This window comes from Triturus cristatus, chromosome 4_1, assembly GCF_964204655.1.
Source record: "Triturus cristatus chromosome 4_1, aTriCri1.1, whole genome shotgun sequence".
Taxonomy (NCBI): Eukaryota; Metazoa; Chordata; class Amphibia; order Caudata; family Salamandridae; genus Triturus; species Triturus cristatus.
In genome coordinates, this window is record NC_140585.1 from 225,911,874 (window position 1) to 225,929,557 (window position 17,684).

A 17,684-nucleotide genomic window follows, 5' to 3' on the forward strand; every position below is an offset into this window, starting at 1 on the left:
GGTGTAAGAGGTAAGAAATTATGTTTTGGATGGACGCGTCTAGCGGGTTAATGTCATTGTTATTGCAATAAATGACGAACCTTTTCCATTTGGCTGCATAGCAAGCTCTGGTAGTGGGTCTTCTAGCTTCCTTAATGATGTCCATACAGTCAGGTGGCAGGTTTAGGTAGCCAAACTCTAGGACTTCAGGAGCCAGATTGCCAGGTTCAGCTGTTGCGGATCTGGGTGCTGAATCTCTCCATGGTTCTGCGTCAAATGCGCGGGTTTGATCCGCAGCCTTTGATGCGATACCACGGAAAGTTCGAGAAAGGTGGTGTACCATGGTTGGCGTGCCCATGTTGGAGCAACCAGGACGAGTGTCAGTGAGTGTTGTCTGAGTTTGCGTGCCACCAGCGGTATCAATGGTCCTGGGGGAAAAGCGTACGCAAATCTGCCGGACCAGTTCATCCATATCGCATTGCCCTGCGACTGCGGATGTGGGAACCTGGCGGCAAAGCTTTGGCATTTTGCGTTTTCGCTTGTGGCGAATAGGTCTATCTCTGGATGACCCCACTGCTGGAAGTACGGTTGGAGTACTGATGGGTGTAACTCCCACTCGTGCATCTGGTGGCTGTGTCTGCTGAGCAGATCCGCCATCTGGTTGTCCTTGCCGGGGAGGTGTTCCGCCATGAGGAATATGTTCCTCTGAATGGCCCACTTCCACATGCTCTGAGCCAGATAAGACAACTGTGGAGAGTGCGTTCCTCCCTGCTTCTGTATGTAGTACATGGCAGTCATGTTGTCCGTCCGGATCAACACGACTTTGTTGCACAAGTGTACTTTGAATGCTTTCATTGCCAGGAAGATTGCCATCAGTTCTAGAAGGTTGATGTGCATCTTCTTTTGTTGTATTGTCCATAGTCCCTGCACTGTGTAATTGAGTACATGAGCTCCTCATCCCTGGAGAGACCCGTCCGCTATCAGTATTATTTGTGGAACAGGCTCTTGGAACGGTCGGCCCTTGCAAAGGTTTTGTGGATTCCACCAATGCAGAGAGTTGTATGCCCGACCGCTCACCAACACTAGGTCTTTTAGTTGTCCGTGAGCCTGATTCCATTGACGTGCTAAGCACTCCTGAAGCGGGCGCATATGTAGTCTCGCGTGTGGGACTATGAAAATGCAGGAGGCCATCATGCCTATCAGCTGCATGAACACTCGCGCGGGAAGGGAGTGTTGGGGGTTGAACTTGGAAATCAGCATTTGCATGCTGTTGATCCTCACTAAATTTGGCTGAGCTGTGGCTGCCAGAGTGTCTATGGTCGCACCTAGGTACTGTTGTACGTGTGCGGGTTGGAGATGTGATTTTGGGTAATTTAGTGAGAACCCCAGACTGTGAAGAAGGGGAATGGTGCGGGACATGTGGCTGGCACATTGCTGGGCTGACTTTGCCTGAACAAGCCAGTCGTCCAGGTAAGGGTAGACGTGAATGTGTTGCCTCCGTAGATGTGCAGCCACAGTAGCTAGGCACTTTGTGAAAACTCTGGGTGCTGTTGTCACGCCGAAGGGAAGAACCTTGAATTGGTAGTGCTGCCCTTGAATAGTGAACCGGAGATATTTTCTGTGTGAGGGGTGAATGGGTATGTGGAAATACGCATCTTTGAGGTCTAGCGTGGCCAGGAAGTCTCCCTGTTTGAGCAACGGGAGGACTTGTTGTAGGGTGAGCATGTGGAAATGCTCTGAGAGAATGTAGCGGTTGAGGGGTCTCAGGTCTAGTATAGGTCTGAGTGACCCGTCCTTTTTTGGTATTAAGAAGTACAGGGAGTACACCCCCGTACCTTGCTCGTGGACGGGTACGACCTCTATTGCGCCTTTTTTCAGCATACTTAGCACTTCCTGCTGTAATAGCGCTAAGTGCTCTGAGGACATAGGACGGTGTTTTGGCGGTATTGTGGGTGGAGTGGAGGTTAATTCTAGACAGTAACCGTGTTTGATAATATCTTTGACCCACCTGTCCGTGGTGATGGAGTTCCACGTGGACAGGAACCTTTGTAGCCTTCCCCCGACAGGTGTTATGTGGTCGGGAGGAAGGGAGAGGGCGTCACTGTTTGTTCTTGGGGGAGGACCTGGTATTGCCGTATCCGCGTCCTCTGCCCTTTGTGCTGGAGCCACGATATCCACCCCGGGTGTTTTTATCGTAGGTACTTTGTGTGTTGCCCTTGTTGTAGGTTTGCTGTGACCCCTGTCCTCTACCTGCTCCTCTATTTCCGGGGCGACGAAAGGAGCCACTCCGAAAGGTCTGCGTTTGGAGAGCCCCCATGGACTTTGCAGTGTCTGTGTCCTTTTTTATTTTTTCTAGGGTGGTGTCAACCTCAGGTCCGAACAAGTAGTCGGGGTTGACCGGCTGATTGAGGATGTTATTTTGAACCTCAGGTTTCAATCCGGAGATTCGTAACCAGGCGTGTCGTCGTAACATGACGCTGGTGTTTATTGCTCTGGCAGCTGTATCTGCGGCATCCAGTGCACACTTAATGGATGCGTTCGTGAGGAGTTGTCCCTCCCTGATGAGGATCTCTGCTCCCTCTTTGTATTGGTCAGGGAGATGTTGGAGTAGGGTTTCTAATGTGTCATAGTGTGCGCGATCGTAGCGAGCTAGGAGCGCCTGGGTATTGGCAATACGCCATATGTTAGCTGCCTGGGCTGCAACCCGTTTGCCGGAGGTCTCTAGCACCTTGGACTCCTTGTCCGGGGGAGGAGCGTCCCCAGTTGTCTGCGAGTGCGCCCGTTTGCGAGCATTAGCGACTACGATGGAATCTAGAGGCAACTGGCCTCTAATGTACGTAGGGTCCCCAGGCGCCGACATATATTTTTTGTCGATCCTGGGGTTTATTACTCTTGCCCTAGTGGGTTCTTTGAAAATGTCCTTTGCTGGTTTGAGGACACCTTTCAACATGGGTAGAGTTTTGATATTCCTTTCTGAGGATGCGAAAGTATCCATTAGAAAATCGTCCTCGATTGTGTCAGAGTGGAGTTGCACACCATGATTGGCCGCAGCACGTTCAATGAGGGCGTTGAATGCGGCAGTGTCCTCTGTGGGAGACGTTTTCGCGCCATATAGCTGCGTGTCCTGTGTATCCATAGGTGCAACCGGGTCCACAGGGTCATCCCAAGCCTGGTCAGGGTCCTGTTGGCCTTCAGGGTCCATCTCTCTGGGGTAGGGGACGTCGTCACCCATGTAGTCCTCCAAAGCGTCGGTTTCGGAGGGTGTCGGAGAGAAGGGTTGTGGATCTAGGTAAGAGGTATGGAGACGTTCGTAAAGAACTGGTTCCGAATCCGCTGGCAGCTTTTTCTTTAGCGGGATCCGGTAGGAGTCCAAAGCCTGCTCGGAGGATATTCTCCGCTTGTGGAGCATAATTCTGCCGGTGTCGGCATCGATGATGTGGGACGGTGACGTCTCCGTAGGAGAGCGTTCGGCAGGTGTGATCCTAGTTTGGGTGACACGTGTCCTGATTTCAAACAGTTTGGGCGCCGTGGATGGCGGCAGTCCAAAAGTGATGTTGGGTGTTGCTGGAGAAGCTTTTTGAGCTTTTTTCGGCTCGGAGCCCGATGTGTCCTGGAGGGCTGCCTTTTCTTTGATGCGTTGCAAGGACGCTGCAACTTGTCGTACCTGTAACGCCGACGGTTCTTTGGTGCCGAGCGGTTCTGTAGAGGCAGGCGTGGTCTTCTTTGGGGCCACGGGGTCATCGAGTCGAGGAGAGGTAGTAGCTGTCGACGGCGTCTATGATTGGGCCTTCGGTGCTGCTTTCGAAGTGGTGTGCGACGCAGCGGCCATTTTGACCTTTGTGGCCGGAGCCGATTGTTTCGGTGCCGGGGGCCGAGGCGGTTTGGCGGTACCGATGGCCTTTTTCCGTGTGTCGGCGCCGACGTCGGCTGCTGCGAGTTCGGCACCGAAGTCCCGTTTGGTGCGGTCGGTGCCGACGGGTTTGGCTGGCGTCGAAGGTGTAGTGGGCTTCGATCCGACCAGTGTCAGTTTCAGTTTCGGTTTCTGTGGAACCGATATGACTTTTGGTTTCGAGGAAGGGAAACCAGTCGTTTTGGGTACTAATGGCTGTCGCTGAATGTCCGAGGCCGGGCCAGAGGGCGGGGCCGAAGAACTGCGGGATAGGTCTTGGGTAAGGCCCGAAGGCGATCCCTCGACCGGAGCCATAGACTGACGCTTTGGGATATCCTCCGTCTGTACGGGTAGGCCTTTTTGTCACCGGAGCTACTTTCTTCGGCCCCTAAGGCCTCATCGTAGTCTCCTACCTCGGTGTCGGCTTCTTCCCTGTGAAAGAGTTGTTCTTCGATGTCTTCCGATCCGGAATCGTGTTCGGAAGCGGGTCTGGAGGGTAGGTTCTCCACGCCTTCCACATCTTCGTCCTCGGCGCTGAAGATGTTGGTCGGGGCCGGTGCCGCTTGCTGCGCTTCAAGTCTCGCTGCTCGTCGATTCCGGAGAGTCTTTTTGGATCGGAATCGGGCACAGGCCATACATGTGGATTCGTCGTGATCCGGTGAAAGGCATTTGTTGCACACCGGGTGGACGTCGACATGGGGATATTTCGCATTGCAAACAGGACACCGCTTGAATGGTGTCCTCGATTCCATCGTCGATGTGGGGTCGATGGTCGGATATGATGCGAAAAAGTTGGTTTTGAAGTCAGTAAACTAACAAGTAACTGTCGATACCGATCGGGAACAGTACCGACGCGAACTAAAGGCCTTTTGGCCTGAAAAAAGTTTTTCCTAACTTGAGTCAAGATAAGCACATCCGAACCCAATGGCGGAAAAAACAATCTGAGGATGGAGAGGATGCCCATCCGCACTGTGGTCCAGGGGAGGAGTCACCTATCTCAGGATACTTCGAAGACTCTTCCAGGACAACAACGTGCAAACATCCGGACCCAACACTAGGCGGCTATCTATGCACAGATATGAATTCAGCAGCCCACATGCCTCGAACAGAATAAAATTGTCTCAAGACTCCTTTCCACAACTTGGGATTTTATTTCTAGGACTCTCGTCAATATTAAAAAAAATTGGCGGATAGATGTGGGATATTAAATTGCTCCCACGTATCCTTGATGTGGTCAGCACGGTCCAGTCATATTTTTGTGCCTCTCAGGGTCAGTTTGGCTTTCTTCAGGACCAAAGAATATGTTAAACTCACATGTGTACTAAAGCATGCAAGTGCAGGGTGTTGTGCAGTGAATACTTGCAAAACCCCCGGTGTTAGTGAAGACAGTACTTCTTGTATCCTGTCCTGTAAAATAAAATGTTATGGAGAAAGTAGAATTTAAAATACATCAGGTAGGTCATTAAGCCAGGTGGAGCCAGATAATTAATTCACTTTTTTGTTTTTTTACAGCTCCGTGATATCCTGCAGCTTCTTACATTTGAAGCTGCGTACCATTTTTTATTTTGTGGCATCAGCTCATGTGATAACTTTAGTATTCGTATACGCAAATGTGCATTTTTTTTTATATCAGATCATATGATACCATCTGTGTTCATATTAGCAATTTTTTTCTTCTTAAAAAACACATAGGTATTGAGATATAAAAACAGGACAAAAGAGAACGATTTTTGTAGAGAGCTCAGTCGCATGTGCTATTGTTGTGCGCCCACAGTAAATGTGGCCCATCGAGCGCACCATCCCAGTCTACATTATGGTGGTGATATGCCGTTGGTATTTTAGTAACATGGGAAAATACCTTCATTTTATTAGTATCATGTGTCTGGGAATGATAATCTTGTGTGCAGATAGTCATATTGTCAATGTCTACTCAATCACATCAATTGTCTCTCGGAACTGGCATTCCCTGGAGACAAAGGGGGAGGGTGTTTTTAACCGTTTTAAAGCAGAAAAATCTTAGCGTGCTATACCCTGGTTCAATCGAGTGATCTATTATGTGGGTATGTTATTAGTAACGCAATTAGTGTTTCAAGCGTGATCGTTGTAACCACATATAATAATAATCATTCAAAAAACTGTAGATTACACCAACTTAATTTGAGGTAGCTTGTTGCTCCTTGGGATACTGCGAGGAGGTGGGCCCTGTAGTCACACTCTGTAATTGGTTAAAACTAACATTTAGACATGGAGCTTGAATGGGCTGTTTGCTCTGAAGTAAGGTTCCCCCAGTTCTACTTACTTCTTTAAGGTGCCTCACATGCATGCAAACCTACTGCATCCTCAACAGTCCTGTAGATTGAGGACGGAGGTCAGGCGGCTCAGTTTAAAAATGTATGTGTCTACCTGTTTCCGGTCCCGTAGAAACCGCCATGACCAGTGTTTGATCTCACATAGGATGGAGCGGCGTCCTACCGTGTGTTTGATTTGCACAGATGTGCTATGACGTGTGCTTGTCATGGATATGAGAGACCACTGCTGTCTGTCACTGGATTCTCTTGTCATGAGGCGACACAAGGGGTTTTGTTATTTAAAAAAAGCTAATGTGCATTTAATGCATGTATACCTCTAAGTTGTCATATAGCATCCAGGGGAACAACAATGTGCATGAGCACTATGATGACAAGGTGCAGATTTTACCTTTTCATTGGTTTATCATTCCTCTGATGTTAATATTCCCATATATTTATAATGGTTCCTGCATATGGAAAATTCATCATGGAGGAGCAGGATACTTGCGGCTCAAAAATTGAAATGTACGGTGTTGCTCATATTACAACCTTCATTCTGTAGCTGGGATAGAGTTTCCATTTCTTTTTTTTATCAGGAGCAGTCTAAATTCATGTAGCTTTTTCATACATCCACCCTTATACATAGTACATGATTAGTTCATAGGACATTGCTCCAAGGTATATTGTCATTCAGGCCTGTTTTATGAGTTGACATTTGGTAAATCCAACGTTGTTCTTTCTCAAAGAGGTGGCTTTCCAGATTTTCTGAAGAGTTTTCCAGTTGTTCTATAATTACCCAAGTCATGTCATTGGGAGTGTGTCCCTGTTGGATGAAGTGTTCTGTCATTTATGTTCTGTTTCTTCTGCACCTTATATTACTCCTGTGTTCATTTATTCCCATCTTGAGTCTTCTGGTGGTGATGCCCATGTATTGTAACATTATGTTTGTGGAGTTGCAATTTGTGTGTTATTGTAATGTCCAGGTTTTACCTGGTTTAAGGTTCAGAGTTTTTGTTGAACTCATTAGATGGCAGACACTGTCATTTCCACAGGCATGGTGTCCAGTGACGTCCGGGGGGCCCCATAAGCTTCTGTGCTTCTTACATCAGTGGTTATAGGGTTTTGAGGTCTTGTTCTTACCAGACTGTATTTGAAGCTCTTTGCCTTTTTGAAAGAGAAGAGCAGTTTATCCTATTTTATGCTCCCTGATTCAATTATGCACGAGTAATTGTTTACAATTTTTTTTATGTCATCCGAGATGGTATTATACGTGGTTACACACATTAGGGAAATCGCGTTTTTATTTCTTACTGGTGAATCAAGTAGGGCGTCCCTGTTTTGATTAGTTGCTCCTTTGAAAGTGTTTTTAATGCTCTTTTCTGGATAGTCGCGATCCTGCAACATTCCTAACAGTTCTTTGGCTTAGATTATAAAATATGGTTTCTTTGAGCAGTTTTTACTTAATCAGAGAAATTACCCATAGGGAAGGTTTTCTAGGAGGGTCCTCTGGTGGAAGCTGTCAAATTTGAGCAGAGTGTTCTAGCAGGCTTCTAGTCACTTTAAACAGATCTTCAGCTCCTACAGCGGAAAGTGTAAACTTCACGAGATGTCTCCTCAGCTATGGGAAAATGGCTGTAAGGCAGATACCAGACCTTCAAATACTCTGGGAAGCACTCCCTTCCTTGGTCACAAAGAACTTTGAATTGGATGAAAGTAGGGTGGCTTGGATTTTTATTTAACACACATTTCCCAGACAGGAGATGCTGGTCCAGTGTCCCAAACTTCAGGACCAGTTTGGGTGGGTTCCCTTTCAACTGACATGCCCAGGTTGCTCCACAGACACTCCATTTGTTTAAAATTACCGCTCTCCAAGCGGGTAGCAATGGGAAGGCTCCACGCGGGAGTCCCGAAATAATGAGCATAATGAAGTGCGAGTTCTCTGCACCCGTCTGTCCTCCGCATTCTTGAAACAGTAATCTCAGACAAAAAGATGGGCTCTGGCCAGAGACCTCCTCACCTTGAACAGAAACTGCAGTGTCACCCCTCACCACTACCACCAGCAGTGCTGAGGAAGAACTAATTGGCAGCCCACTGCTAATAATTAATTTTTAAGGGCAGCAATGCCTCCATACTCGTGTCCTCTGTGTCTGGGTCTCCAACCTATAGCTACAGTAATACAGGAAATAGACTTCCACTGTTGTGTGTGTGTGTGAGGGGCTGTCCACGGGATGTCAGGGCAAGGTTTTGGGTTTCACATAACAGCAGAGCTTTACACTAGAGAGGTCAGCAGACTTCACACTTACTGACAGAAAAACAAGTGGTCACACTACAGATTCTCAAAATAATGGTACACTGCCACCACTGCTGTGTTACACCCATGGCATGTTACACTCCGGGCATGGACAGTAGATTGCCACACGCTATCAAAGCACACTTGGTGTACCCCTCCAGGTCACAGAACAGGTTCTGGACACCAAATTTTCAGGGACATGCTTAAACCTCTGTGCACATGCTAGATTAGCATGACACCAGGACCATAATAAGTCAGGATGCCAGTTTCAAACATACTTGGGCACTTGGGGCAGAGGCACAGGTTTGGTTCATATGGAGGAGACATTCCTATCCTAATACATATCCTCTGGTCTGACAGACAAGAACTCAAAAGGCAGAAGCAGTTGAGGCCAGATTTCAGCCCAGGTGTCTACAAATTGAGCTGTTCCAGACACTTGGAACAGCTGAGGTGTTTCAAGAAAAGAAATGAACAAAATAATTTTCCCTTTACACTGCAGATCAAGAAGGCTGCCTCTGACTATAATACGGCCACAGTGGGCCAAAAATGAAACATAATAAATCGAAGAGTGTGGCTGGAACATGTCACTGGTAGAAATGTGGATGGGAGGGATTTGATTAAATACTTTGACACTTCACCACAACATTTTAAGGAAAACACATGTATTTCTCTTTTCTTTTAACTGTTCGCTCATGTGAAAAGGGGCAGAAGTGGAGGTAAGAGTCACAGTGACAAGTAGTCCAACTAGAAAAAAGGATGAGAATGGAAGTGTTGGATGGGTGTCTGTTAAATGAAAGCCCAGGACCGGGTAGACCATGTCAGCTTCTATTTAACACACTTAATGCGGTCATATTTCTATGTGTTCTTCATCCTCCTACCGGCACCTAAATGGTGGTAAACTCCGTTAGAGAACAAGAAGGGACTTTAGCTCCGCTCTGAACCTTTCTAAGGAGATTTCAAGCAGGAGGGCTGCGGTTAAGGTGTTCCATAAATGAGCACCGACCTAAAAAAAGCTCAATCCTGCTACAACTCACCTGTCAGAAAAACAGAGTATGTAGACAAACACTTGAGGGAAAATTGATGTGCTGGGGTAACTTTACAATTCTCCAGTGTGTGAAATGGCAAATGCATCTCATTTTGGCATTATGAACATTTTGCACAATGTTGCTGTAAACTCTTGATGCCTGAAATGGTACCAAACACTTAATAATGCAACTCATTTCTCATTAATAGGAGGGATTTCTTAGATGCTGCTTCTGCACTTCTGGTTGGCAATAGTCTGTTGAGTGGCCCATGGTCTCATGGATGAGATAAAGGGCAGTTCTACCAAGAGTTTGTGAGTATAACAGAGTTCCTGAACAGGTTTCTGATAACTATACATACATACAGATCAGTAAGTCTCTCAGAAGCATAGCACAAGTCCTGGGTGAGCACCTGACATCCTTAAAACCAAAAATGCACCAATACTCACTTTGTTCATGTGCACATTCCAGCAAGTAAACCTAAAGCCACAGCTTCATAAAAGTGTCTAGTAAGAATCGCCCACTAAAAATAAGGAATGTTTAACCTAGCTATTGGTTTGTAGCTTTTAGTGCTGTAGATTCACATGCTCTGCAAACTCCTGCCATCTAGTGTGGGGTGCAGACTTTTGCAAGTTGTTTATCTTTGATGCCCAAATTTTGATTTCCAAAAGAACTCGTGATCCCTCCCCAAACCACACCCTGCACCAGGAAATGTTTTTGTCCCCAGTGGGTGAGTTATGCATGAGATGACAACTTACTTGTGAACATGGACTAAAGACTAACCAGCTGCTGAAGCCTGCAACTCACTGTGATTCTGCTAGTGCTGACAGCTGGAGTAAGTGGGTGCACCTTGTTTTTGGATGTAATATTTGGCGGACATATTTGTCCTCATTAGGACTGTCTTGTTTTGAAAGAGCCTGTAAAATGTTCAAAGTGCCAAATGGACGGTTCTAAGCTCTAGAAGGTTGATATATGATATTTTCATTGCTCCTGTCGTCCAGGTACCTTTGAACAGTCATGTAGTTCAGATGTGGTCCCCACCCTGTAAGTGAGAAGTCTTTGGTAATGGTCTCCTGTGGTTCAGGGTCCAGAAATGGTCTGCCGAATAACACAAATTTTAAATTGGGATAAATTCAAGGCTCAACCAACACTGGATCTTTCCATTTACTCATCACTTGTGACCATTGTCTGGACACACACTCCTCTAGGGCGCACACACACATATGCATCGGAGTGTGTGCACTATGTCAATGTAGGAGGCCATCATCCCCACAGTTTCATGATAGTTCTCACTTTTAGAAGACATGATGTGTGAAAAAGCGGAAGCAGCCTTTGAAATCACCCCATCTTGGTTGGATCGGCTGAAGTCAGAGATAGGACTTTTTGGTATTGATTGTAAATCATATCCTGTGCAGGAGAGATACAGCTGCCTAAGTGTGAGCTAGGCATTGCTGTCTGCTGCTGTTTTTTAGAAGCCAATCACCGAGATACAGAAACACCAGTGGTGTGCCCTGTGGGTGGAGGGGGCCTTTACAGAGGCGCTTCTACCTCCTCCTCAACTGCTGCCCCGGAGTCTTCCTCAGATATGGGACCTCTGCACCGGTTCCTCCTGAAAGGCGTGATGATGGTGCCACCTGGAACACCGAGGTATTGTTCCAAATTTCGCACTCCATCATGCCTTTATAGAGTACCCCCATAGGTCTTTTATTACTGGTGTCTTGTTTATCTATTCCATCACATTGTCCAACCAAAATCAAAAAAGGTGTTCGCCATTAAAGGGGATATTGAATGACCACTTGACATAACCCAGAAACCCTCAGCCAAGAGTGTCTACATATTCACCTCACTGGAGGTAGAGTCAGCTGGCCATAATGAACAATGGATGTTTGAACTTCAAATTCATCTTTCCCCTCTGCAGTAGCTCTATGCAGTGTTTGCAGTACGCCTCGGGCAGATGCTTGATTAGCTTATCCATCTATCCCATGGGTATCTGACATACCCTGAAAGAAGTCCAACAGGCCTGGCTATAAACCGCAACATTGTAGCTCCCACTGCAACGTTCTCTGCAGCTGCATCAGCTTTCTGGATTTCTTGTTTAAGAGTGGGAGAATCTCCAGTGCCTTGTGTGAAAGCTCTTTTGCGAGTTGGGTGGACAATAAATGAGTCCGGAGGTAAATGACCACTGATGAAGACAAGGTCATCTATAACTGATTTATACTTTTTTAGTTCTCGCCTAGTGACGCAGCGCATGCGCACTGCTCCACTTGGCGAGATCTATTGTTGTCGGTTTCTTGGCCGAAGGGGGACAAAACATGTGCGCGCCTGGACAGGCGATGTGAACGTGTACCGCTCGAGGCATTCAGACAAGTGAAAGTGAACGCGCCATAAACGAACATAGACTGTTACTAGCTTAACCCACTTGGGGGCACTGTTGAACATAAAAAAGCCTCAAAGTATTTTCAAGTGAGAAATCCATTTAAAAAGTAACACCCCGTATAGTTTTGCGCGATTTATATAGCGCCAACTCGAGCCGAAGGTATAGCAGCGCTGTATGAGCACCAGTTACATTACCCAAGGTCACATTTATTTTGTTTTGTACTTGTTAGGCAGCTGAATACTCTGCACGAGGTTATGGTCTAACTACATGTCAGATGGGTAATGTGCAATTAAATTACTCACCTGTATACTTTACGATGCGTAATGGCAACTCGCCTCCCTCCCTGTAGTTTGATCCGTGTCACGTGTGAAAGTCCCTTATTGCTGAAACAGATGTTTGCTTCCTGGGAAGAAATGCCCAACTCATGGTATGCTGGGGTTCCACATGAATACGCGCACTTCTAGAGCACGTCCATCAGCAAGGGACATTTTACGAATAAAAGGAGGATTAAAGCGCTTCAAGAATTTAAAAAATGTTTTATGACAATGTTTCCAATTCACAAAATAAAAACGGACATCACTGTTGTATACGAGTGCTTTGAATATTTTATATAGAGAATACACATAATGAACATCTGAAGCAGAATCACGCAGATGCTTAGCTGAATATTCTAAATATGCTTTCATTACAATATTACTACTGACCCACTATGGTTATAAATACATATTGTAATATGACCGCTGCGTGTGTGTGCTCGGAAGCAAACATGGGGAAGTTTGTTGAATGACTTTTAAACAATGTGGCCATATTATGAGTATTAGGTAAACATCAAAAGGTCCTTGTCTCAAATGTTCTTCCCGCGTTCGTGTCGCATATAAAATGAATTCTGACAATACAGATTTAAAGATACTGTCATTTAAGGGTTTAAAATGGTGCGCCTTCCCAAAACTTATTTTGTAATTTCACCTTCTTAAAAGTTAAATAACGAAAGCAACCCGAAAAATAAGTGGGTTGTATGAGTTAGGCTCCCCAGCGTTCCATAAGAAACAAGCATTAACTATGCATCAGGTCTCGCATTCACTCAAGTTTCATCTGTTAGCATTGTAAAAGCCTTTTGTTTATGTTTTGGTTTTTAAAACATAAATAAAAGGCAGTCATTTATAATGCCAATAGCTTAAACTCGCATAAACTTTCTCTGCAGAGTCCTTTCGATTTTTAGATAAGGAGTCAATCAGATAGGGTGTCCTGCTCTTCTAAGGTGAAACTCTGGAGTTTCACCTTATGGTGATCAGCTGCTCATTTGGTGGTCATGTCATCGGGAGGTGAAGCCTTCATTGCGTAGGGTTTAAGGTTTGTGTCGCCCTAAGGGTCGACATTGCAGACCTGCCAGGGATTCTCTCCGGCACCATCAACAGAGTGGTCCAGGGGGCCAAAATGGCTCATGACCAGAGGCAATGGGTGTGTGGAGGTGACCTTAATGGCAACTGTGTTGGGATTCGGTGGAAATAGAGCTCTGTAGAGGTGGTTGAGCTGGGCTGATGTCTTGTTGCATGCGTTTTTTGGCGGCTGGGGTAAGTTTGGAGCTCCACTGAAACAGCCTCCCCAAAAGGGAGGCTCCTCTTTCTGGGGCATGTAGTGCCTGCCTCGTGATGCAAAGGTCAAGCCAGACTATTCCTACAGGTGAAGTGGATTTAAAGTTTCTGTTGCCTGACATCAGGCACCTCTGGAAGCCCGAGGCTGGGAATGCGTTGCTCAATATTAAGTCTGGAATTGAGGGTAGCCTCAGAGCCGGTTGCAAAGCCGACTTAGGTGCTGAAGGTGTCAGGACGGTATCGCGGGCTTGAGGCACCTTAGCTTAGAGTCAGTGATTGGAGTCCTTGGCTTGAGCTTTCTTCAGACCTGAGGTGGGCGCTCGCCGCTGAGCGGGCTCAGTGATGGGGGCAAAAGCTGCCTGATGAAGCCTCTTAGTCACAGTTTAGGGGTTTAAGGCCCCGCTTCCTCAAGAAATGTGTTCAGCCTCCGAGTGGGCTTGAGGGAAAAAGGTGGGGAGAAAGGGGTGGGGGGGGGGTCAAGCCTCTGATGTTTCTTCAGGTATGGGGGTCTTTGGGTAAGCCTTTGCCCTGGGTGCAGGTTTTCCAGTGGCCACAGAAGCTTGTTGCTCATCAACATCAGAGCTCTCTGAGCGGAGAGTGGGCAAGTGGCTCTGCCCTACCTGCAGAGAATCTGGATTTATTTTCACCTCCAGAAGTGCCTTCAAGACCGTTGGGTCTAAAGAATGGCATGGTCTATGCACTCTATAATGCACTCACCAACTCTTCTTCCTATAGTGGATCGTCTTTATTTTTCAAGGCCTGGCAGGCCCAACAGGTGGAGTCCTCCTATCCCGAGGTAAGTAGAGATTGCAAACTTGTGATGGTCCGACCACTGGAAATGACAATTGCAAAATTACAAGGGCGTGTACTCCAGTCAAACCCAGTGGGTAAGGAAACCCTCTAGTCACGAACTAATAGAAGCGTAGTTGTTAAAAGTAGTCTTTCAGTGCCCAGGGTTCGAAACAATTTGAGGTTTGATGCTTTGTCCTTGTGCATTGTGGTTTTCAGGGAGGCATCATGAGACAAAAGTAACTTTCAAAAGTCTGTACCAAACACTAGCTGGCAGAAGTGTAGACAGCATGTGATGTACAGCAGCAAATGGTACAAGCATGTAATTTAGCAATCTAAAGAAATACAAATGATTGTGTATAGGAAGAAGGAAAACATAGAATCCCCAATAGGTGATGCAAATTCCTAATATTACAGTTATAAAATATCGTCAGCGGTGAATACATGTTAACCAACTTAAGTAGTGGAGTGACTAATAAAATGAAGTTTTGAACTATTAGTTTTCAACATGGCTCCTCTTTTTTCTTCTGGACGGTTTACGAGATTAAGCATTTACAAATTAACTCATTCTGGTGCCTTGATGGAAGTGAGCCAGTGGACTGAAGTCTCACCCACAATACATTCTTAAAATTCAACTCTTTAAATGAATGGAGGGGTGCTACCAAGACTTTTTCTACCCAAGGGAAAGAATCATTTTATACTGCCTCACATTACAACATCTCCCTCTCCAACCTCGTCTATTTAATGTCCACTAACTCACACTGATGCAATAGGTTATTGGGCAATACAATATTCAATATCCGACAACTATTAAAAAAAAGAAAATCACATTTTTCATTGGGTGTTGAAAGAATTTGCAATTTTGCTTACAGGATGGTGCCCTGAGCCTTCTCTATTGCCTGATGAGTGAGCAGCTTTGCATTAAATGCGCCCTCTTTGGGATCAGCAGGCAGATTTGAACTAAATGCTCTATCAGTTGGAGAAGCAGGCAGCTTTGCATGAAATGCTCCATATTTGGGAGAAGCAGGCAGCTTTGCATGAAATGCTCCCTCTTGTGGTGTAGCAGGCAGCTTTGCATGCAATGCTCCCTCTTTGGGAGCAGAAGGCAGCTTTGCATTAAATGCTCCCTCTTTAGGAGCAGCATTCACACCCCCAGCTAGTGCTCACCTTTGGACCCCTGTTTCTGCAGCTCCCGCTCTTGGCTAAATCCACCAAACATCTGTGTTTCCATGAAGACTTCCAGGAATCGCCGAAGGCTCTTAGAGGAGACGGACTTGCGGAAAGCTTCCCGATGCAGAGTTTTCTCGTCCCGCTCCCCAGGGACCAGGAAGAGTGAATAGTGACCCACAACCTCCACGAAGAAGCGCACAAAGGACTCAGAGACAATCTCATTGAGGGGGCTGGAGTCTGCGAGGGAGAAATGAAGCGAGAATTATTGAGGGAGTCAGAGCTGGGAAGGAAGGGAGGGAGTGAGGCTAGTACTCAGCAGTTGTCTGAGGTAAAGAAAGGAACTACAAAAGGAAATTAAAAAAAGTGAAAAGAGACAATATAGAGAGGTTCAGAATACCAATGTGGAGGTAAAACTAGGAGCACATACAGTATTAACTTACTGACGTTGAGCGGGTATTCAGCAACACTGAAAGGCCACTCTGTAGGACGTCTCAAGAGACACTGAGTGGCAGCTCTGCAATTTACTTAGTGACAATAGGAAGCTCCTCTAAGATTTACTCAGTGATACCGGGGGTGATTGTGGGATTTATTCAGTCATACTGGGAGGTGGTTGTAGGATTTACTCTGCGACACTGGGAGGTGGTTGTGGGATTTACTCAGCGACACTGGGGAATGTATGACGATACAACGCGTGGTGTTACCACGAGGTAGGTAACAACGTGGTCGTTACAACAACCGCGTTGTTACCACGCGTGGCATTACATCGCAAGTCGTTTCAACGACTTGCGCTAGGTGGCACGCTGGACTTAGGAATATTATAAATTACTATTCCTACTCCAGTTAGCGCAACAGCAGGGAAAATGTTGGATTAAAAATCCAACACATTCCCTGTTGTTGCACGCCCCCTAGAGCAAGTCATTGAAACGACTTGCAATATAATGCCACGCGTGGTAACAATGCGGTCGTTGTAACGACTGAGTTGTTATCAACCCGCGTGGTATTGCCAGCGTTGTAAACGCTGTCTCCCATCTCTGGGAGGTGATTGTGGGATTTACTCAGCGACAATGGGAGGCTGCACTAGGACTCAATGAAACACACTTGGAGGCTGCACTAGGTCTCAATGACACGGGGAGACTGCACGAATGTTCACTCAATGACACTGGGATGAAGCAGTCTGACTCACTCAGTGAGACTGCACTAGGAATCACTCAGTGACACTAGAAGACTGCACTAGGACTCCCTCAATGACACTGGGAGGATACTAGTACTCACTCAACTCTCAATGATACTGGGAGGCAGCCGTCGGACTCACTCAGTGAGACTGGGAAGACTGCACTAGGACTCGCTCAGTGACACTAGGAGACTGCACTAGGGTTCACTCTGACCCCAGGAGCTACTTCTCAAACTCACACAATGACACTGGGAGGCTGCACTAGGACTCAATCACACTTGGTGGCTACACAAGTGTTCATTCAGTGACACTGGGATGCTGCACTTGGGCTCACTCGGTGACTCCGGGAGGCGGATCTAGGGCTCACTCAACGACCCTGGGAGCCACCTCTCAGACTCGCTCAATGACACGGGTAGGCTGCACTAGTTTTCACTCAAAGACACAGGAAAGCTGCACTAGAACTCCCTCACTGACACTGGGAGACTCCACTAGGACTTACTCAATGACACTGGGAGACTGCGCTAGGACTCACTCAATGACACTGGGAGGCTGCACTAGGAATCACTCAATGACACTGGGAGGCTGCACTAGGACTCACTTAATGACACTGGGAGGCTGCACTAGGACTCACTCAATGACACCTGGCTGCTCTGGAATTTAGACTGTGAGAATGACTGGCTGCTCTGGGGATTTACACTGGGGCAATGATTAGCTGCTCTGTGGTTTACACTAGTACACTGACCGGCTGCTCTGGGATTTACACTGGGACACTGACTGGCTGCTCTGGGATTTACACTGTGACACTAACTTAGTACTCTGTGGTTTACACTGTGACACTAACTAGCTGCTCTGTTGTTTACACTGGGACACTGACTAGCTGCTCTGTGGTTTACGCTGTGACACCGACTAGCTGCTCTGTGGTTTACACTGTGACACTAGCTGCTCTGTGGTTTACACTGGGACACTGACTAGCTGCTCTGTGGTTTACGCTGTAACACTGACTAGCTGCTCTGTGGTTTACACTGTGACACTAGCTGCTCTGTGGTTTACACTGTGACACTGACTAGCTGCTCTGTGGTTTACACTGGGACACTGACTAGCTGCTCTGTGGTTTACA

The 17,684-nt window shown here is 46.6% G+C and overlaps 1 protein-coding gene across 3 annotated transcripts in view; it reads right to left on the reverse strand.

Annotated features, from left to right (window-relative positions):
• Positions 1 to 17,684, reverse strand: part of DENND2A (DENN domain containing 2A) — a 398,086-nt gene that overhangs the window by 84,053 nt on the left and 296,349 nt on the right. For all 3 annotated transcript variants that reach the window (XM_085651922.1, XM_085651923.1, XM_085651920.1), the window contains one exon: positions 15,394 to 15,633. In XM_085651922.1, coding sequence (XP_085508048.1) covers positions 15,394 to 15,633 — 240 coding nt within the window. The remainder of the gene's footprint in view (positions 1 to 15,393; positions 15,634 to 17,684) is intronic.